The 23,403-nt window shown below is 51.8% G+C and overlaps 1 protein-coding gene across 2 annotated transcripts; it reads right to left on the bottom strand.

The window, feature by feature from the left end:
• Positions 1 to 314: 314 nt before the first annotated feature.
• On the bottom strand, positions 315 to 19,523 carry PLLP (plasmolipin). Of its 2 annotated transcripts, none has more exons than XM_036881127.2 (4): positions 19,233 to 19,523; positions 4,559 to 4,732; positions 2,351 to 2,473; positions 315 to 1,283 (listed from the first exon to the last, which is right to left on the bottom strand). In XM_036881127.2, exons 1-4 carry the CDS (start codon positions 19,365 to 19,367, stop codon positions 1,167 to 1,169), a joined length of 549 nt encoding a protein of 182 aa, XP_036737022.1. In that variant the 5' UTR covers positions 19,368 to 19,523; the 3' UTR covers positions 315 to 1,166. The 2 variants fall into 2 exon arrangements, with proteins under 2 accessions (XP_036737022.1, XP_036737021.1); XM_036881126.2 differs by lacking the exon at positions 19,233 to 19,523 and adding an exon at positions 18,670 to 18,906.
• Positions 19,524 to 23,403: the final 3,880 nt, after the last annotated feature.

The raw sequence follows: 23,403 nt of genomic DNA on the forward strand, positions 1-23,403 counted from the left end.
AACATGGCAATCTTAAGTTCAGCAAGATGGTCTAAGTTGCCTAAAGTTTTCCTTAGACAACTAAATGATTTATTGGCCAACTGAGAATAAAAAAGGGTGCTACTAAGTTTATGCCAGGACGAATGGCATACCCTGGGACTGCGCCGGCAAAGCAGGCAGGAAGCTGGTCAGCCTACCTCAGACCGAAGCAGGGGCTGGTGGTGCTGAGCGGCTCCAGAAATGGACTGCACTGTAACAGGCACCTGGAACCTTCGTGTTGACTTACCCTGCAGAGTCCCAGAGTATATAAGCATCTACAACCATGACTCCCAATACCTTTTCCAAATAAGTTCTTCCATCTTTATTTTTATAAAAAACAACAAGAAAGTCTCCCCCAAGCACAGGACAATGCATCAGGCCAGGTCTTGATTCCTCCCTCCATGTCCCCTGTGCCTCATCAGCAGTGTCTCGGGGAAGCAGTCGGCATTGATGTTAGCTTTTCCCAAAGGGAGGATTACAAACAAGGGCTTGGGAAAGGGAGGGAAACCTGGGGAAGTTTTTCATCATTGAGAGGTTGCTTAAAAACCAATTTGCGTTAAATAACCAGTATGTCTGAAATGCAGGAAAAGGAAAGACCATGCTGTCAGAAATCATAACCCGCTTTCTACAAAGTCTCCCTACAAGTGACGTGTTGGCCTGGAGGAGGGTCACTGGAGTCAGACCGGTTTCATCAGCTCGCTCAGGGGGCCCAGAACAAAGACGAAGATAAAGATAAATAATGTTGCTTGTTAGGCTTACTCTATGGGGGTCGGGGATGCAGGTCTGGAGTCCTTGTTAGTGTATTTAGTGCTGGTGAGGCTGGGCCCCTGCCTTGGACACTGAAGTCCTCTAAAGACAGCAGAGAAGAGCCCCGTATCCCCCATCACCTCCTGCTGAATAAGGGAGATGGGGAGGGGGTCTTGGCCTTGGATCCTTGCAGCCAACGCATGTGCCGCCTTGGCCAAGCCAGAGGAAGGGTCCTGATTCCTTTGGAGTGTTGGACGAGAGCCCGGGTGATGAGTGGAGAGGAGCAAGCGCAGTCCCTTCTGGGCTGACTCCAGGCAGGGCCCAGCCTCTGACTTGCAGGGCACCCTGCACCTGTGACCCAGCTGCAGCCTTCAACCCCAGGTGGGTGAGGCGCCTGCGGTCTAGGCGTAGCCGCCAGCCATCTGACTGGTGGCTGCATTGCTGCCTACTCCTCGCCAGGCCTGGAAGCTGAAGAAAGCACTCACTCCGTAGGCAATCATCACTAAACATGAAAAGAACTGAAAGAGGAGAGAAGATACCAAAGCTGAGTTGTCTGTAGCGTGGCACTGGGGATGGGGTGGGGTTGGGGGGGTACTATTATCAGCACCAAAAGGCCTCAGACAGGCACAGACTGTGAAACCTTGATAATGGCCCCTCACTTAACCAGAACAAGTTGTCTGGCAGCCACACCAACTCCTACTTAGCCATTCCCTCATTTAACAACTTTATGTTGGGGGACTGATGGGTGCCAGGTTCTGGGGGTGCCCACATTACATTCTAGTGGGGGAAACCGTTTCACAGCTCCACAGGCAAGGTACATCAGGCTGTAATAAGGCAACCAGGGCATGATGCTAAGTAAGAGTGACCAAGGATGGGAGGGTGGAACTTTGCACCCTAAGACTCTGTCACCAGTTCATAGGTGCTCTATGCTAGCACCTGCAGCCCATCAGGAGCCCCGAGTCTCTATCCTGGTGACTGAGTTCACTGATTCCAAAACCATCCTCTCTCCAGGAAGAGTGAGGAAATGCAAGCCCTGCTCTAGATCCTGTGCCACCCTGGACCGTGTCTAGGCCTTCACCTCTCTGAGCCTCCGTTTCCTTGTCTGTCCCTGTCCTCACCAGGGGAGTCAGAGGATCCCATGAGGACGAGTCTGTGCAGGGCCCCGGGGAGTGAGGTGTGGCAGATGTGGAGAAGATGCTGTTACTTCACTGACTACCATGGGGCCCAAGTGTGGGCTTCCTGGGAAAGCCTGTGAACCCCCCAAAATGCTTAACCCAAAAGGTTTTTCCATATGCCCTTTTCATGGAGGGGTGGGGGTTGATAGTTTGACAGCTTTTAACACATTCTCCAAGGGGGCACATATCCCTAAGTCACTATGGTACAACTGATTTACAGCAAAGTTCACAGTTAACCCACACTTCCATTCGCCACCACATTCCATTTCCCCAGCATCCTGATTCCTCAAGGTTTTACTGTTAATGACAGAAGACAAAGTCAGCTCAGCTTCCCTGAGACACACTGAGACTCAGAATGAGAGCTCGGGAGGTGGCAAGAGCCCGGCCGCAGCCCAGGGAACCATACTCACGGAGGCAGCTGCACGCTGGTTATACGGGCGAGTGCCTTTCAGGGAGGTCGGCTCAACCGCAGCAGAGCAGGTGATGAAGGCCGTGATGTAGAGAACGGTGGCACCCATGTTAAATGCCATTAACTGGGAGGCAGGGAAGGGGAGAACAGGTGTAAGACATGAGACTGACTCTCCAAGCAACTCTGGAACCTGGTTCCCACCAGCGCACCCCTTCAGTAGCCAGACTGGGCTGGGGCTCAAGGGAGGGGGATGGAGACATGGATCTTTCCCACTAAAAGGGCCTCAAGAGGCAGCAGGCCCCACACACAGGGTCAAGCCCAGAGGCCATGTGAGCAGGGAGCATGAACACACCTAAGGCTGACAGGTGGGGGCTGTGATGGGAAGGCCAGAAGCAATCTGGTCAGCGGCAGCGACAGTCCCGAGGCAAAACCCACTGCCGATGGTGGGCAACTGAAACGCATCTGGGTGCACAGCACCGGCAGAAGAACTCAGCGGGCTCCTCGGGGACAGCTCAGGGCCACGCCCAGCCCTCCCTGCTGCCACTGCAGGCCTTGGCTCTGAGGCTGGCCCTGGGGGGAGTGGGCTCACATCCTCTCTGCTCCCTGTGGGAGGAACCTGTATCTGCCTTTTGGCTACATCCTAGGTTCAAGACCCCGTGTCTAACACCAGGGGCAGGGCCCAGCAGGATCCTGGGCCAGACTGGCAGAAAGGGCCCTCAACTGCCAACCAAGCCTGGGTCCCATTTCCTCATCACTGGACCCCTGGAGCCAGCTGAATCTTAGCAGAGATGGCAAACTGGTGGCCCTCAGACATGTTTGTTCTGTAATTTTAATTATCAACATTCTACAATTAGGTTTCATATGAAAACCTGAAGATTTAATATAAACCTTTCAATCTTAAAATACCAGGATTTGGCTCCAAAGGGCCTGCATTCCCATCAACAGTTGGAGCCAAGTAGTGGTGGCTCCCTTCCACAGATGGGGGTGCAGGCTCTCCAGAACCCCTCCTGACCTTCTTCACTCACCTATCTTGCCTGGGCCCTATAGGGGACTTGTAGCCTCATCCCAGAAAATCCCTATTTGGCAACCCTAATCCAGCCTCCTCTAGATGCAGTCAAGCTCTCCTTGCCCTACCTAATAAAAGGTGTAGGAGGGTTCGATACACTGCCCTGGGAAAGGAGCCTCTTCCACCAACTATGGCTGGAGCCCCAAATCTTGTGCTAAGAGGCATCAAGGCCCCTCTGTCTCCGGAGATTAATTTCTTTGAGGCTCCTGGGCCATAGGGCTGGAGCTGGACCCTGGCCAGGAAGCCAGGCCTCCCCCTCCTCACCCCAGGATTTTCCCTTCCAGCCCAGCGCCTGCCACAAACCCTGCCCGGCTCCTGCCAGTGATGTCAAGATCTAACAAACCCGTTCTGTCTTGAGGATGACTCACGTTTCCTCAGTTTAAAAAGTCATTGAATTCCAAACAATGCTGCCCAGTCCCAGCCTTGCTTGCTTTACAGTCATGTGCCTCTCTTGCCTCTGCTCATTGAAAGCGTCAGACCCCAGCTGCAGGGGTTTTCCGGGTCAGGGAGAAAAAGCCCCAGCAGCTTTCTCCGTGTCTGGCCAGGATACTTCCCATGGATGCTCTCAGCCCTGTGTTCCGAGGAGACTGGCCTGAACAAACGTGGGTTGCCACCCTCTCCCGGGCTGCAGAGGCCTTACCCTGGAGGCGGCAGGGTGGACGGATGGCAGTGCTGCATTGAGGCCTGACCTACACACTCCGGGCCGCCTGGGGAATTCCTGACCCCTCCCATCCAGCCTCCAGGCCCAAGGCAGCCTCTCGGGGCCCAGCCAGAGTCTGACAGAACCATTGCAACACGGGTTCCAATCCCGACTGTCCCCAAATAGGAAAAATACTCTAGATTCCACAGGCCCTCTGGTCTCTCCCTTCACCAGCCCTCACATTCCTGCTCTCTTCTCTGGAGAAAGTCCAGCCTGTGTCCTCCCTGGTTCACAGCTCTCAGTGCCCAGAAAAACCAGATATGCAAATCATCAATCTTCACTCCCCCACCCAGCTCTGCAGGCCAGCTGAGGGCCAGTGAGGAAGGACTTCACCTATCCCCCACCCCGCCACTCCCCACTTAGGGAAGGTCACACTGTCACAGTTGCTCCCAGAAGCAGAGGAGCCAGTTGGCACCACCCCCAGGGCTCCCACTCAGACTCACCACAAGTGGCCAGGGTACCATGTACAACTTCATGTGCAGCTGAAACAGGTAGAGGATGAAGATGACGATTGTTACCAGCCAGAGGAAGACAGCGACGAACATCACCCAGCCATAGGCCGGGTACAGGTGGTATGGGGTGTCAGCAATCAAGGCCCACACCAGCAGGCCCAGCACCTGCAGTGGGTGACACAGGGCCAGAGTGTCCCAGAGCCCCCACCACTCCGGCTGGAGGCCACAGACCAGAGCCCTGGGTGTAGTGGCTGACAGCACGGACTCAGCTAATGCTAGTTTTAAACCCTGCTCCCCTGACCAGCTGTGCGACCTTGGGCAAGCAACCTCTCAACTATAAAATGAGGGTCATAACCATACCTACCTCCTAGGGCTCCATCAAGGATCTATGACCCAAGTTCACATTTGTAACTTGGGCACAACAGAAGCATATACTTATATTTTTGCCACTGGTACACTGTGCCTGCTCCAGCCCTGCAGGCCGAAGGGAATTCTACATGGACAGGTTGGCTGACCCTTTGTGGGTCACCTAGGGAAACTTGGCAAAGTGGGACCCAGCAAAGTGTGTGCTCTGAAGCAGGGCCCAGGGAGCACAGGCGAGGCCCAGAAGTAGCACCTCACCTGTGGCCACCCTGGCCTCCCCTGGGCCTCTCCCACCCCCTTCCTTGCTGGCCGAGCTACCCTACAGACTGGGAGGCCTCTCTTCTCCAGAAGGGCGTTCTCTGGGAGCCCTGGGCAGCCAGGTGTGTCTCAGACCAGCCGCTGAGAGGAGGGTCTACCATCAGGCTTTGGAGAAAGGCTCCTCTGCTGATGAGCAGAGCTGTCCCCCTTCTTCCCTGGCGAGCAGCCAGGCATATGGCACCAGGGCTCAGGGACCTTGCCATCAGCTTGAGGATGAGCCAACCATCAGTCGGATCATACAGAAGTAGCTCAGGGGAGAGACCCACCTTTAGCTGCTGGTTTGGGGACGAAAAATTCTCCTGGCTGCAAGTTCCTAGATGAGACCCCGGAGGGATGGCACTCACCCCACAGCACGGTCAAGCTGGGTGTCTGATAGGCACCCCCACTAAGGACCAAAAGGGAAGGTTCTGTATCTACCCCATGGGTAGGGGCAGAACAGGAATGACCTTTGCTGGGGGCTGGGAATGCAGTAGTCCTCTGAGCAGTGGGGTTTACTGTACCAGCCCATGAAACAAGTCCTCTGGCCCCTTGTTCCCACTAGGGTGTGGGTTCACAGGAGGAGGGAGGGGTCCAGCGGCTCCCGTAGCTTCTGGAGATGAGGCCTCTCCAGTGCCCAACACTGCCTGGCACACAGTACCTGCTGAATAAATATGTGCTCAGGAGCTAATGGGCCTCAGCACCCTTGTCTATGAAATAGGGTTGGGAACCCGACCTGCATATTACTAAAAGAGGCAGCAGCTGTGAATCCGTAAACCTGCTCCTGGACTAGCCTCCCTCCCCCCAGGGAAAGATCTCAGCCCACAGTGGGCGTGGGAGCCCACACAGGTGTCTGATCTCCCTTCCTGCAGAGTCTGCACCTGCTACCCCCCCACTGGCTGGGGGCTAAGTCCCTGAAACCCTACCCCACCCACCTTGCCCCCTACTGGCCTCACCTGGCCCACCTGCGCTCCTCTACCACAGACAGGCTGGCAGTGGCCCATGGGGCCCACTTTGCAGGCAAGGAAGGTGGGACAGGTGTCAGGGCTTCACCAGCAGTCACACAAGCTAGGGACAGAGCTCTTACCAATGAGGACCATAGCCCTCCACCCCATGACCTTTTACCACCCATTTGGACACCCTGCCCACAACAGACACATCAGGGGGCCAAGAGCCTCCAGAGCTGGGTGTGGTCATGGTTCTGAAGGAGAAGAGATGTCCTGGGGCAGCATGGCACAGAACCACGAAGGTGAGAACCAGGCATGACGGGGCCAATTAGCATCCCACTTAAAGCAGGGTCCTTCCAGGCCTCCCTGCCATGGTGTTGCCTGGCTCCAACTATCTGAAAGGAAGTCAGAAAATGCAGTGAACTGAAAATCAGGAACAGAGCAATTTGGGTACACCTATCCATGAGCGGCATATTCCTCACAGACTCCGTCACGATAACCCCCGAATGCTCTGGGCCCCTCCCCTTTCATTTCACTGACTCCCCCATAACCTTCTCATCAGTCAGGACTATTTATTATACCCATTTTCCAAACAAGCTCAGAAGGAAATGCGCTTGGTGGTCACCTGTGGGTAAAGGGCAGGGCAATATTTGAACCCAGATCCGTCCTTCTCTGGAACCTGGGCCACTGAGACTTACTCAGTGATTTGGAAAAAATGAGGACACTTCAGCCGGCTCCAGGGGCCAGGCCAACTGGCAGCAGGCTCTCCCGTCTCTGCCCTGCCCTCCAGCCCAGCCCTGGCTTCCAGATCAGCAAGCAGCCCTGGGAGTTGGAGCTGCTGGATAGGCAGTGGGAATTTCTAGTGTTCCTTCTGGCCTTGCCACCTGGTCCTGTGCCCAGGGAGTCACCTCAGTTTCTGCTCTAGAACAAGGAAGGTCCATTCTTCCATCCGGACCAGACAGACTGGTTTTTCCTGGCCACTCCCCCTCAGCCCAGGACCCTAGGGATCCCCTGCTCAGGACAGGGAACCCCCACATTTGATGGCCCTTCTGCTGGGCCCAGGCTTCATCTCCAGAAGCTACAGGAGCCACTGGACCTCTCCCTCCTGCTGTGGACCCACACCCTAGTGGGAACAAGAGGCCAGAGGACTTGTTTTACGGGCTGGTATAAACAGTAAACCCCACTGTTCAGAGGATAGGGGCAGCGGTAGGTAGCTGTGCGTGGAAAACAGGGCAGAGCCCAGGTCCCTCTGACCAGGACAGCCATCTTGTAACTCCAAGACACCCTCTAAGCACAAGCCCTGCCTTCATTCATTCAACAAGTTATCTATTGAGCACCCACTGCTTTGTGTGCCAAAACACAAAAGCCCTACTCTCATGGAGCCCCCACTCTACCAGGGGAGCCAAAGTAAAACCCAATACACTGAAATCCAAGTGGATCATATAGGAAAAAAATCCAGCTCAGAAGGAATACGGGGACGGGCAGTGGGGTCACCTGCAATTGTAGGTTAAGAGGCCAAGAAAGATCTCACTGGGACATGTGAGCAGAGATAGGGATGGGTGGGCAAGGTGAGGGAGGGAGCCATGTGGGGAGGCTTAGAACTAGGTGCCTTCCCCTCTAGGTCCCTGTCTCTTGCCTACATGTTCATCTGTGCCTGTGTTTCTTGGTAGGTGTCTACATATACATCTGCATGTCTTATTCTTGAAGCCAGACACACACACACACAGACACCACACACACACACACAGACACACACACACACACACTCACACACACGCAGAAACAAACCTCACCCCCTCGCCATTGCCATTTCTAGACTCTGAGTTCTCTGCAGTTCCTCCTCAGGCAAGCACTACAGATAAACAAAGAGAACTATCTGGAAATCTAAAGGCACAGCCTACCCACCTTCTTTTTTTTCTGAAAACCAAATATTTCCAGTTAGGGATTTTCACACACTGATGTTTGTCCCAGAACCTCTGCACCTCCAAAAGAATTTCTAAGCAATTGGATAAACAGAACTATTTTTGTTAAAATCACCTGTAGGATCAGAGAGGAGAGATTTGTCACAGATGCCAGACCATGAGGCATTCCTCATTAGGGTGGCCCCAGTCCAGGGGCTGGTGTCCTTATAAGAAGAGGGAAATTGGACACAGAGACAGAGAAACTCCATTGAAGATGCAAAGACTGGAGTTATGTATCTCCAAGCCAAAGAGTGCCAAAGATTGCTGGCACCCACCACCAGAAGCCAGGAACAGATTTTCCTTCAGAGCCTCCAGAAGGAACCAGTCTTGCCAACAGTTTGATTTTGGAGAAATTTCTGTTGTTTGAAGTCACCCATTTTGTGGTATTTTGTTATGGCAGCACTAGTAAATTAAAAATCTTTCTTATTCTACTCTGAATCTGCAGACAGATGGCATGATTTGATTTAACTGTACAATGTTAGCACCAGTTCTGAGGGAATGTTGGCCTATTAACCCACCGGGTTCAAGGTCTGGCCATGCCAACATAGTAGCTGCATGACCTCAGGCAAGTTGCTAAACTTCTCTGTGCCTCCGTGTCCTCGTGTTCAAAATCTGATAATGTCACAGGGTTGTTCTGAGATTAAATGAAGTAATATAAGAAAGGAACTTAGACCAATGCCCAATATGGGCTTAACACTCAACATATGCTCTAGTGTCATTAGCATTCTCAGAGGTTAGAATGTGGGTTTCCAGTCCATTCTCCGTGCCTGGTTTCCTGAGGTAGTACAAGCCGATGCAGTTCCTAGGGGTGTCAGGCCTCGGTGCGATAATGAATGTATCTAAACTGAAGCTCCAGTGCCCAGCAGATAACGGTCGATGCCCATGCGGGCCCCGCCCATCCTTCAGATAAGGCAGCTGGGGAGGAGCGCCAGTCCAGCCCAGCCCAGCCCTCGGGCGCCTCCTGGAGCTGCACGCCCTCCACTCCTCACAGGCCCAGGGTGCCGGGCAGAACCGTCATCCCTTTAGACCTCAGTCTTCCCTTCTGTACAGTGGGAGCAGGGACAGTGTCCTCAGTGAGGCCTGACACCCCTCAATGCAGGCCTCAAGGTAGGTGCAGGGCACAGCCCTGTCTCCTTTGTCTGGGAGGAACTCCACCAATCCCATGAGCAGGAAGCTAGCTTCTCTCCTGCCCATCCCAAGCCTCCTTTTCCTGGGCTTAGGAATTCTCTCCTCTTCCTGGGCTGGGTCAGAAGCTTGTAGATTCACTGTGTGGTCTTGGGAGAGTCACCTAACCTTTCTGGTCTGTTTCTTCATCTGACACGTGAGAGGGTTGGGCAGGTACACCGATCCTGTCACCTCAAAAATGTGTCATGCAGGTAAAATGATGCGAAGGGAAAACAGCAGTAGTGGTCACTGAGTGGCTATGAGGGCTGTCAGACTGTCAGGGGGCTGGGGAGCATAAAGCCCAGAGCAAAGGAGCCGTGGGAAGGGACAGCACCTCAGAGCCTGGGGGCTGATGTTGGGGGTTCCAATGCAGCAGCTCACAAGGTCACATGACTGAGGTGGGCCAGGTGGACGTAAGAGCGGCCTGCTGGTGTCTGGGGAACACAGGCCTGGGAATAGTCAGAACTTCTAATTTTTTAAAAGACACAAGATAATCTGAATTTCTATGTGAAATCTTCAGCTTTTTAAATGTTGGCAACAAAACCAAATGATTTAGGAACAATGCAAGGACAGGGCCAACCCAGCAGCCCGGGACCCCCTCACTGTACCACCTGGGAGAGGAGGCCCGGGGTACCTCCTGGGGTTCCCCCTCACAGGGACACATCTAGGCAGCTTAGGACACACAGAACTGGGCCTGGCCTGGCCCAGCCTCCACCCCAACCCTAGCCCTTCTCCCTACAGTGAAAGGGACTTTATGGGGACAAAAAGCCACCCATTGTGTCACAGGAGACAAAGGCGCAGGGGACAGAGGCTACGGGTGCCTGGGCTCCCCACATCAACTCCACACACCAGCCCCTCCCTGTGCGGAGCGGGTGGGCCTGCGGGGGAGGCGCCTTGGAATTCCCGGGCAGTACACTCTGAACCTTTGACACTCCTGGGGCCATCACCCCAGCTCTACCAGAGGCACCAAGCACATTCGGAACCCAGCCCAGCAAACCGACTGGCCTGGGTGTTTATGAACTCCTCTAAACCTCCTGAGCTTATCTGAAGAGCAGGCATTACCAAACAGGGTATTTCAGTCATTGACCAAACTCCTGCAGGCCGCTCTGTGCCAGGCCCGCCAATCCAGCCTGGGCCGCCGCAGGGAGGAGGATGGGAAGGCCGGCTCAGGGCCTGGTTCACCTCCAGGGCTCTCCAGTGGCTGCCTTTGCTACAGGACTTGCTCCTGAGCCCTGAGTCTCAGAACTGAGATTTAAAAATCCCACAGATGGAAGAGATTCTTGCAGCCCCACCCAGAGGCCCAGCGCCCCAGGCTCCCTAGGGAGGGCCCCCAGGCCCCCAGTGCACTCTGCATGTCAAGGACCCCCTGCCAACTATTCCTCTGGGGTTTCCCTCAGGGTTTTAGGAAAATCTTCGCAACCAAACTCCAACTGCCTCCTGCTTGTTCACACAGCAGCTCCCATTCTCTGCTCTAGGACCAGAGACCACCCCCTCTGTAGTAAAGGCAGTTGGGAGCTCCTCGAGTCACATCCCAAGACTTTCCCGGGCTCCCAGAGCAAATAGCAGCTCTCCTTGGTGAGGTTCCGAGAATTTCAGCTTTGCTTGACAGCCTCCCTCCCTCCCACGGGGTCTCCTGGCCCGACCCAGAAAGTCAGCCTGCGTCTCCCCAGCACAAGTTGCTTCAGCCATACGAGCCAGCTGTCCCAGGTAGTCCTTGGCCCCTTGGAATTCCCAAGTCAAGGCCTGGCATTCATTCCCCTCCTGCTTCAACCCCCTTGCTCGCCTCACCAGGCACCCACCAGTGCTTCACTCCCAGGACTTCCTCCTCTGGGCCCAATTTGCTCTCAGATAAAGTATGTGGCCCATTTCACAGATGAGGAAATCAAGCTACTAGAGGATCTAGACCTGGCCCAAGGTCAAGCACAGTAAGGGTTGGGGCCCAACAAAGATGCCCAGAGAGGGACAGGCCTCCATACCCCAGAAAGCAGGAACACTCCCCTGGGGTCTAATTTGTTTGGAAGGGGCATTGCTGCCCTGGAGGTCAGAGCAGAGAAGGGACAGGGGCAGGTCTCGGGCAGAGGGGTCAACAGTAGCTTCTGCTCTCAGCACGCCAGGGGGCCAGCACCACAGGCAGGGCCTCCAGCACGCTGGCTGCTGGGAGCATATGAATTTCATTAACACCATGAGGCCTGGCCTCTGGCTGCTGGAGAGCTGGGTGTGGGGACACCCTGCTCTGAAGGTCTTCCTTACTCCTTGGATGTCCTCAGACACTGCCTCTAGTTTGGCTCTAATGTTTTGGGTAACCTTGAACAAGCCCCACCTCACCTTAGCATCAAGGAGGAATGGTGACCCCATTCAGCTAACCCCACACAGGGTGGCAGATCAGCTGGTTCTGAACCCCCACCCCCGTTGAAGTGGAATGTCCCAGAACAGGCCCAAGTCTGTTCCCTATCAGCTCATACACTGCACCCTGCCTGAACTTTGGCCTTGCCTTCCTGCCCTCACCTCCCCCTGAGACCCTGGAGTGCCACCCTGGCCCCTCCCGTTGGGCAAACAGGACAGGCCAACCCAGCCACCAGTCTGACTGTATCAAGACAGAGCTCACCGGGCTGCCAAGAGAAACAGCTCCCCACTCCCACCCCAGTGGCCATGGGGAACAGGCAGCACCCTGCGATCCCCTGACCCCCTGACCATGTATGAGCAGGAAATCGGGACTGGCCCTCACTGATCCCACCACAAACAACTCACCAGTGGTCAAGGAGTGACCAACACCTGACCTGCAGCACATCCGAAACAGTAACCTCCTACTGTACGTGGACAGCGTGCAGGCTTTACCTGTCAGGGGACATGGACTCTTTCCACTTACACATGGTTAAGAAAATCGACAACATCACCCTGCCAGGAACACTGAATTCAGGGCTAGCGTTTCCTGCTGTGTGTTCATGGGAATGTGCCTTCCCCTCTCTGGGCCTGGGGAAGTGCCACCTTCACAGTTTTTGCTATACCCACAAACTACCTGTACTATTTTCTTACTCAGTATTTTCCCTTAATTAAAAGATTTTTAATTATTTATTTTTGAAATTTGTAACATAAATCACATGGTAGATAACAAAATGGTGTTTTTAGCATGTCTCCCTTCTCATCTGATACTCATTTTCTTCCCCAGGGACAACCAAGAGTGGTTTCTTATGTGCCTCTCCAGAGACTCTCTATGAATACACACACACACACACACACACACACAGACACACACACACACACTCAGGTGCATCTGTATACAGTCTGTGTAATTCTCCCATACACACGGTAGTATTCCACCCACACAATTTTGCACCTCGCTTTTTTTCACTTGACCATATAGCCTGCAGACTGTCCAACATTACATATAGAGCTGTGTTATTGTTTTCTTTGTGGGGGGGGTAAGACATTAGCTTTTTGCTAACCTCAGAGTTATGCCATTGCACAAACGTTTCATAATACATTTAACCAGTCCTCATTGATGAATGCATACATATCACACAAATAAATTAATCATTTTAAAAGGAAACTTTAAAATCAGTATAAAGTAGAACACCTGCATTATCTACCCCAACAGAAGCAAACTATGCACATCAAAAAATGTAACAATATTAATACATCTTAGAGAGATACAGTGTCCCTCAGAGTCCAGAGCTTCCTATTTTCAAAAAATTGTTGGAGGTGCTCAAGATGGGAATGTGATTGACTATAGATGATACGACACTTTCCAAGTTCTACATAGGAGAATTTCTATATTACCTCAAAGTGGGAAGTCCTAACTCTGACTCAATTCCAGAAGCCAGAAAGAAAAAAGGAGAAACAAGAAATTCAGCAACAAAAACAGAGGTGTGTTTGATAAAACAAATAAAAACACAAGCAAATCCAAAACAAAGCTAGAAAAAGCTCCTAGTAATGGATAAGACAGACCAACTCAATAGACTGGGGGAAGAATACAAACAAACAAAGAAATACAAAAGACTCTTGAACATATCTTTAAAAGGTCAAACTCACTCAAGAGAAATGTGAAATAATACTACATGGATCTGCCCTCTGGCCTATCAGCCTGGGGCATGTGAACATGTGCCAACTCACTGGTGAGGCTCAGCAAACTGGCACCAATAGGCTCCCTGGAGGGAGACTGATGAATGTACCGTGCAGATGCGCTCTGTGGCTTGTGCAGGATCATTCACTGCAACGGTGTGTGAAACAGCAAGAGTGGGAACCCCACGTGTCTGTTCATAAGGGATGGGCCACACAAATCACACCACAGGTGCACAGTGGAATGCTAGAGAAGTCATAAAAGAGGCATGCACTGAGGCAAAAGACCACCAAGACACATTTTTAAGTGAAAAAGGAAAAGTGTAGAAAGATGTGAATAGAATATACCCCTTGGGTAAAGTGGAGAGAAGAGGAAATCTATAGCCACGTACACCTCCTTTAAAAACATCTAAAATGGTACATGGAAAACTAATTGGGCATGGGGGATCAATTCTAACCCAAAAAGGACAGAAATGTTTCACTGTGCTCTTCCTCACTCTATTTTATTCTGGACCATTGTAAATATATCACCTATTAAAGAATATAAGGAAATTAGGAATTGAAAAAAAGACACAAGCAGTATTATGAATGCTGACATAGAACAGCCCTAGGTGTATTGCCAAGGGGAAAACTGCAGGCAGACCCCACATGCAGAGTGCTCCCACCTGCTTTTTTTAAGTGAGGCTAGGGGTTGTGTGTATAAAAATCACTAACTCACCTCGGAATTCTACATAATGGTGGTAGCCCTGAGGGAGGGCAGTGGGGGGGACTGCCTGAGGATGAGAAAGATCACATTTTCATTAATCACCCCCTTGTACTGTTTGAATGTTTTGCTGTGTATCTGTATAATTTTTGCAAAAAATAAAACAATTTTTTTTAAAAATGGGCACATCAATAGAGAAATGGCTAAATGAGTGGGGGCTACAAGGACACTAGGGGACACTCTCCAAAGAATTTGAAAGGAGGGAGACAGCTTTGTGTAACAGGAAGAGATCATGGGTGCACTAGGTGTGAGAAAAGCAATTTGTTGAACAAAGGATACAAAATAAAACCATCAATGTTAAGATGCGCAGGAAAAAGAACAAGAAACACCCCAAAACAGGTGTCCCCTTGGGGAAAGGGACAGGCAATCCAAGAATAACTTTACCCTTATCTGTAATAGGTTCATATTTTGTAAGGCGAATGTGTTCATATTATTATGCAATTATAAATTAATTCCAAACACTTTCCTGGCCACAAATGGGGATTGCAGACAGAGCTAACAATAAAAAGCAGGGTTTTCCAGCAGCAGAATCACAGAACCCAAGAATGGACTGACAGTAACCAAAGGGAAAGGCACTGGGGAGGATGGGTGGGAAGGGAGGGAGAAGGGGGGGCAGAAGAAAGGGGGCCTTATAATTAGCATGTATAATGTGGGGGGGCACGGGGAGGGCTGTGCAACAGAGAGAAGACAAGTAGTGATTTTACAGCATCTTACTACACTGATGGACAGTGACTAATGGGGTATGTGGGGGGGACTTGGTTAAGGGGGGAGTCTAGTAAACATAATGTTCCTCATGTAATTGTAGATTAATGATACCAAAAAAAAAAAAAGCAGGGTTTTCCTCTGGGCGGCAATCTTGGGGCAGGTGGGCTGGAGGAAGACAGGGAGCCCGGGCTCCCCACACTGCATCGCAACGTGACCAACCTCTCTGCTCACACCTCAGACCCCAACGCCCTCGCTGACTTTCAGGCCCTGCCGTTGTCCCACCTGGGGAGGAACTGCCAAACACGTTGGGGCTGGAGACAGAGCCCACATGATTAAAGGAAGAACTTTCTAACATTCTTCCAGCACTTTCTAAGTGCTCAAAGATAGAGCACACCTTAAGAGGGACTGTGCTCCCTGTCCCTGGAAGTGTGCAAGCTCATGTTGAGGACGTACTGAGGGACCTCTGGAAGCAAGCAGAAGAGCCCTAGGATTCTAGGACCCTGTGAATCCTAACTGCTTCTCATCCCAACATGCACTATGCTAAACCCTTTGCAGGCATCCACCTTCCATATTCCCCATAATCCCACCATCACCATTTTACATACAAGCAAACTGAGGCTCATGGGCATGAGGGAACTTACCCAAGATCACACAGTCAGGAGGGGACAGAGCTAGGATTTGAACCCAGTGCTCTATGCTTCCAGGCCTGTGCTCCCACCAGTACTCTCAGCACTGCCCATGTTGTGATCTAGAGGCAGGTGAGGATTCTGATACCTGTTTATTGACCTGCAAACTGAAATTGTGTGGCCACCCCCAGTCCCAGGAGGTACGGCAAGAAGGAAGAAGGTGCCAAACACCAATGGCCTTACTGCCACAGCCAATTCATACAGTTTCTATGTCCTCAACATAAGCTTTTTGCAAATTCACCTGTTCTAAACTTCCTTCTTACTGCCCCCTTGCATATAACTAAACACTTCTGAGCCCACTTCTTTCAGGAAGGCTGCCCTAGTGGTGCTGGCCCCAGTGAGTCTCCCTCCCTGAAGTTTCTCTCCTCCCCCTCCAAAGCAACCTAGGACCCTCTACCCCCTCCCAAAACCCAAACCCAAACCCAAACCAAACAACAGGAAGCACAGCAAGAGCCAGGCTTTGGCTGCCCAGAGCTGAGTGCAAATCCCAGTTCTGCCAGTCTATCTGGTGTGACCTTCTACAAGCTCTTCACCCTTTCTGAGCCTGTTTCCACATCAGTAAGCCTATGTAAAATAATCTTTCCCCCCACTTCTTTGGGGCCTTAAAAAAAATAAGAGGGGCACTGAAGGGCATACCATTTATACCTATACTAGAAAGGCTTTGAAATAAGCACAAGTTAACCACACCTTCCACAACACTCCTCTACCCCAGCCACACAAACTTTGCAGCATCAAAGCCTCCAGGTTTTAATGACCAGAAGAGTTGTCTCTTCAGATCAAACTTGCTTGTTTCCTTTTTAGATGCTCTATCCATAAATTCGTCATGTTTCCCTTTTTGCCTAGGCTGCTAGAAAGCTCAACAACAAAAAATCCAACAGTCTTAAATTTGCTACAGCTTCCTGGTACAATTATCAATTTTTAGCTCCCTTTAAATCAACCTCCACCCTCAACACACACACACCACCAACTTTTGAAAATGTATTACTTTAACTCTTCTGTCACATGTGGCTTAATATCATATTTCATCTAATGTTCTTTCTGAACTAGATGGGATAGGGGGAGTGATAAACCAGTGAACACTGAGGTTGGTTCTTCAGGACACATTTAACACTAGACAAAGAGCACATGAAACTAGGGCCTTTCTACCACCCCCACCCCCACTGGAACACTTCACCAAACACTGGGAAACGAAGGGGTCAGATGGAGAATTCGCTTTTGTCCTCCATTTACTGCCTCTTCCACGCAACCTTCACTGATACCTCCACAAGAAGCTCATCCTCCAGGCACCTCACTCACAGATCAAGACCTGGAGAGCAGGCTGGGCCTGGGGTCTCCATCACCCCCTCAACAGCACCACCTCCAGTGCCCCGTGGGAGCACAGCTGAGTGTGGTAATTAAGAGCATGGACAGAAAAAGATCACTCAGCTCTATCACTCTGAGAGAACTGACCTCTGAGTCTTCATTTCCTCACCGGTATAACTGGGGGAGAATATAGAATACAAAGCTCTTGGCAAAGGGCCGGGAGCCTAGTCTGCACCTGATTGGTGGGAACTGTTACGGTTTCCCAGCAGATGGTGGTCCCTGTTGAGCGAACCGTCTCAGACCCAGTGGAGGTGTCCAGTGCTAGAGAAAGAGCTCAGTAAGCAGCTTCCCCGCAAGCAGATTGGTTAAGGCACTAAAAGGTGCAGTTCTTTAGAACACTGAGGGAAGACCCTCATCCCTCCCCACCCCCCAGGTCCCCAAAGCACAGCAGGGAGGGCAAAGGAAGGCCACCCCACGCTCACCAGTCCCGGGAAGTCTGGAGACCTAAGAGCCACGCTCCACCACAGGTCTCCTGGCGAGTCCCATATCCTACCTAGACCTCGGAAGTATATGTAGCCCATCTGTGCAATGGGACCCAGATGCTCAGGACTGGGCTGCTGAGCCCACAGGGACTCCTCAATAAGATTCACTAGCCTCAGGTAGAGGAAGCTATCCAATCCAGCCAGCCACAACAGGGCCCTCCTCTTACTCCAGTTCTCACTGTTCAAATGCTCAGGACTTGTCTACCAGTCCTAGGGGATTGACCCCACCACCTCACTGTCATCCTCAGCCCTGCAGAGGTCCCTCTAGTTGCAAAAGCTCCTAAGGCTGCCAACAGAAAGCTCACCATCTTGACAGAGGCACTCAAGCCCCCTCCCCCCTCCCCGGGGCTCCGGGTCACCCCAGAAACAAGTGCTTCACCTCCCTGTGGGCTACTCCCTGCTCCTTCCTTCCACTTTTCCATCCCCAAGAGTGGCTCACACAGCACGCCGCCCTGTGCTGCCACAGATTTTAGAGAAGTTCCAGCACAGAAGCTACCTCTCCTCCAAGCGCCTGCCTAGACTCAGAACTGATCTCCGCTCCTCTGCCCCTTCACACCCCTGGGACCTGGGATCCCTGCCTGCTCGCTGCTGTGCTTCCCAACCATCCCAGAGCCTGGCTCACTGCAGCCTCCAGACAGGCTCCGGCTACCTGCAGATTTAAATTAGTCCCGGAACTGACTTGTAACCCTCCCCCAATCTCCAAAACCACTTTGGGAGAGGAGCTCAAAATGTAGATTTCTAGGCTGTATTTCCTGAGATTCCATTTCCATATTTTTTTCCAGGGTAGCAACCAAGAATCTTTATAATAAGCCCCTCTAGGAGAGTGGGCGGCTGGGGTCGGGGTGGAGGGCCCACTGGGAGAGATTTAAGGAATTCTGAAATAGAGATAACACTGACCCAGGCGGAGATTAGCGGTCACCTGGACGGTGGGCTGGGGCCCAGACACCCGTCCTTCCGCCAGGGCCTGGCACCCCACGCTAGGGCCCCCGAGTAGGGGGAAGGCGGGAGATGCCCCAAAGGAAAATAGGTCCTGGCCCTCCTCCAATTCCACCCTAGCCCTCCGAAAATGAACCAGGCCCTCAGTTGCTGGGAAAGCCCCCCAATGGGACAGCCACCCAGCTTCCGACTCACACCAGAAGGCACAAAGGAAGAGAGCTGTAAAACCCCCAGGCCTGAAACTGCTGTGTAGGGAGACGGACGTTCCCATCGGCCAGCCTCGTCTGGGTTCTGCGGAGGGAGGGTCTAAGGGACGTAGGAGTTTGCCTCTGGCTTCCCACAAATTCCTCTCTCCAGCGCTAGGCGTGGTACCTCGGCCCCACCTGGACGGCGAAACCGGCTGCAACCGGGCGGGTCACCCCGAGGAGGCCAGAAGGGCCTGGCTCCCGCGCCCTGCCGAAATGCCCGCGTCGGAACCGATGTGCCCTCTGGATTGGACGAGGAAGGTTCTGGGTAACGGCCATGCGGAGCCCTGGCTGCCCAGCAGAGGGTTAGCCGAGTGGACTTTGCCTCAGGCTGGGTCCCCTGGAGGGCTGGGCACATTATCCAGACAGAGAGACAGACAGACAGCAGGAGAGAGACAGAGTTGGGCGCAGTGATGAGCTTATGTGAGCGCTTCTGTGGATGGCCTGGGCACCTCCTGGGGGGATGATGGGGGCGTTGGAGAGTGGGCACTCTGAACAGGGGTGCTCTCAGGGACGGCAATGGGGAGGTCTAGTGGGTGATCTCGGGGGCGTCCGTCCTGGGGGCGGCGCCCCGGGGTAGGCACTGCGCGTGAGCCTGGGCTGGACTGTACCGGGAGGAAGGACCGCAGCCCCGGAGTCCCAGACCCCTCCTGGTCTGCCCATGAACTCCCTCCCGGCCCCTCGGCCCTGCGCGCGCTCACCAGCTGCAGCAGCATGAGCGCACCGAGGCTGGAACGCACGAAACCCAGGTCCGGGCGCAGCTCCGAGACCGAGGCGCCGGCGCCCTGCGCGGGGCTGCTGGTCCGCGTGCTCACTTTAGCCGGGAACTCGGCCATCGCAGCTCCGCTCCCCTCCCGAGGTCGCTGTGCCTGCTGCCGCCGCCCCTCCCGCGGTGGGTGCCGGCTCCTGCGCCGCTGCTCCCTGGGGGGCTCCGGCTCTCACTGCGGCGCCGGGCGCTACCGCCGCTTGGGGGCGGGGAGCGGGGAGCCGCCAGGTGCGGCCGGAACCCGGGACCCGCCCACGCCGAGGGACCCGCCCACTTAACCCTTCTCTCGCCTTTGGCAGGTACGGCCTTGATCCGTGGGAAACTGCATCCACTTTACAAACGGGGAAACTGAGGCCACGGTGTGTGAGATGGCTGCGCCAGAACCAGCCTACATAGCCGCGCTTTTCTCCCTCGGGGAAAGCCGTGCGCTGGGAGTTACCCCCACACTCGCCGGGGCTTCGACCGCTGCTCCGCGCCCTCCTGGCCGGTAACTTCCACGCCTCAGATAAACTGGTGGCCACTCGCATTGTGTACCAGTACAGGCTGTCTCCTGGATGCCTCTAGGGCGCTGGGTGGCCTTGGGCGAGCCCCTGTGCCTCTCTGAAGTCTCTCTGCAACACAGGATAAGCATCCTTTTACAGTGAGCCCTAAAGAGCCCCAGGAGACTGAGCACCCAGGGGAGGGGCTGGGTAAACTGGGTGCTCCTAAGTCAATAGATGTGATTTTCACTTCTCAACATTCTCAGCGGTAACTTGTAAGAGTGCTCGTCTTGCCTGTAAGATAGGGATACGAAAGTCTCACTTCACAGAGATGTTGTACACAATGAATCCCCTGGCAGTCCGTGTGGTGTGGAGAGGGGTTGGTGGTCACTCAGAAGGTAGGAGATGATGTTGTAATTAAGATAGCATTGCTACACCTGCACCCTGAAACACACACACACACACACACACACACACACACACACACACACACACACACACACTCAGGCATAGCATCTTGCCCAGATAACAATTTTATTTATCAACCAATGTTTGCAGAGCCCTTACTTAGTACATGTCAGGCCCTAACCCAACCCCTCTCTCTTGTCTGGTGTTCTTGGATCCCACTTTATACTAGCGGTGACAAGTATAAATTGGGGAGAGGAAAAAAAAACAACTTCAGATAGTAAAAAAATGCTGTGAGTTAAACAAAACAGGAGTCTGACAAGATGACCAGGAGGCAATTTTTAGACTGGTCAGAGAAGGTGAGAAACCTTCTTCATTTATGCAGAAACCTGGATCATAAGTAGGGAGCTGCCTGGAGAAGATCTGGGAGAAGAATTTAGTAAGTACCAAAGGCACTGAGGCTGGAGGAAGCTAGATAGTTTGAAGAACAGAGAGATGATCCCTGTGGGCTGTGGCAGAACGAGTATGTCATTTGACATATGGGCAGGGACCAGGTGAGATACAGCTGTTTAGATTATCCTATTAGTTTCTTCAGGCTCTTACAACAAATTACCACAAACTTGGTGGCTTAAGAGAACATAAATTATTTCCTATTTCTATTTTTTCTTTCATTAAGGAGTAAAGTATTTTAGATACAACCAAAGCTACTCTAACCCTGCCCCCACCCATTTCCCTTTCCTCTCTCTCCACTGGTAACCACAAAACCACCATCCTGAGGCTACTGGGATCCTTCCCAAGAATGACATTACGCTTGCATAACAACATAAATAAAACACGTATTGTTTTGTACGTCTTAACGTTTTAGATAAGCAGCATTGTACTGAATGTAACCTTTGCAACTTGCTTGTTTCACTCAAGTTGATGTGAGCCTTTCTTCCATGTTGATCCCTGTGGCTCTAGTACATTCTTTCTCATTATTGTATGTAGCAAATTCTATTTTGGACTAATCTATTGTTTATTTTTTCATTCCCCAGGCACTGGACATTTAGGTTGTTTCCAGATGTTCACTATTACTGAGAGTTCTGTAATGAACGGACATCCTGGTCTGTGTCTTCCTGTTCTCTTCATCTTTTTGCTTACTCTTTTCTCTAAGCTTGGTTCCCCTCTGAGGGCCCTGCTTCCCCAGCAGCCTGCTGAGCTATGGCTGCTCTCTTCCCAAGAGCCATCATACCACAGGCCATGGGTGGGCTAAAAATCCTCGTTGCTCTTCAAAGCTACTTCAAAGTCAGCCATTTTTCCTCACTCCTTCCTAAAACCCCTAGATTCTTTTTTTTTTTTGTCTCTAAAATGTTCTCTCCTGCTTTTTTATTTATTAAGATATCATTGATACAAAATCTTACGAAGGTACACATGAACAACATTGTAAATGGACAACACTGCTGATGGACAGTGATTTTAGTCTCTGTCCATTCAGCGTAGTAAGATGCTAGAGTCACTCACTGCTTGTCTTCTCCATGCTATACTGCCTTCCCCTGTGAGCCACCTACATTATGTGAGCTAATCATAATGCCCCTTAATCCGCTTCTCCCTCCCTCTCCACCCAGCCTCCCAACTTTTTCCTTTGGGTAACCACTAGTCCCTTGGACTCTGAGTCTGCGGCTGTTCTGTTCCTTCAATTTTGCTTTGTTGTTATACTCCACAAATGAGCAAAATCATTTGGTACTTGTCTTTCTCCTGGCTTATTTCACTGAGCATAATACCGTCTAGCTTTATCCATGTTGTTGCAAATGGCAGGATTTGTTTTGTTATGTCTGAATAATATTCCATTGTGCATATGTACCACATCTTCTTTATCCATTCAACTTCTTAGGTTGTTTCCATATCTTGGCTATTGTAAATAGTGCTGCAATAAACTTAGGGGCGCATATGTTTTTTTGAACGAGGGATCTTGTTTTCTTCACGTAAATTCCTAGGAGTGGAATTCCTGGGTCAAATTGTATTTCTATTTTTAGTTTTTTGAGGAACTCCACATTGCTTTCCACAATGGTTGAACACGTCTGATGTCTTCGGGTGGCTGTGGTTCAGCCTATATAATAATGGAGAGAGTTTAACATTTGGTTCTGAGGCCTGGAGGGTTTCAAAGAGGAAAATGACAACATCTGGTGGACACTGAAAATATCACTGGTCGATGCTGATTTAACCCTTTACCCACTCAACTGGATGTTCAACCCTTTCTTCCCAATGCGCCTGAGACCCCACCACCACCACAGTAGGTACTCAAGAACAGAAGAGTACTTTCCTTGGTAGCTGCAAAATGGTTACCCAGAGACCAGTCTCTCTGCAGACTGCTTGAGCCCAAGTGCAGAACAAAGCTCTTGGATAAATCCTTGATTTTATTTTGACACTGAAAACAGTAAGATGATTGTTTCTGAGGCAGAGTCTAAAACAGTAGAGTGTTTTTGTTTTTGTTTTGTTTTGGATTTTGCTTTTGGTTGATCCCACTTTCATTCCTTTCAAATGGCAGTGAGCAATACTCAATCCCTGCATTGTGTTTTACTTTGACATTTTCTTCCAAACCAACTTCACTCGCCCCCAGTCAGAAAAAGTGGGAAGGAACCTGTCCACAGGCGAGAATCTGCTGCCCACCCAGAGTCTACGCTGGCACTGTCCCTGAGTTCCTGGGAAGGGTGGAGGAACAGAGAGCCTGGGGACAAGGAGAAGGTGGCCTATCCATTCCCAGCGCTGGTCCCCCCTCCCTGGGGTCTGAGCAGGCCATCTCCACACAGGTCACATACAGCACATGCCTTACCTCAGTTCTCAACTCTTCAAAGCTCTTGCCTGGGTAAATCCTTCATTTGCCTACTCTGGCCAAGCTGCTGTGTGCTGGGTCTGCCCTCCCTTGTGGGGTTGGCATCCTGGAGATTCAGTGGCGGTTCAGGCCCTCAGCAGATGTTTCGTGTGTACCTTGGGTGTTTTGGGCACTGGGGACAGAGCCCTGAGCCATCCAACCAGAGACCCCACCACCCTCAGGGAGTCTGATGGGGGAGATGGACAGTCTCAATATACAAACGTACAGAGAGAGTTACCAATTGTGATAATGTTACTATAGGGAAAGAGCAAGATGCCATGAGAAAGAATAATTGAGAGTTGAGTGGTGTCATTTAGATAGCTGAATCAGGGAAAGTCTAAACATTTAAGCAGAGACCTGAAGGATAAATAAGA

The sequence above is a fragment of the Manis pentadactyla genome, chromosome 15, assembly GCF_030020395.1.
Source record: "Manis pentadactyla isolate mManPen7 chromosome 15, mManPen7.hap1, whole genome shotgun sequence".
Classification (NCBI taxonomy): Eukaryota; Metazoa; Chordata; class Mammalia; order Pholidota; family Manidae; genus Manis; species Manis pentadactyla.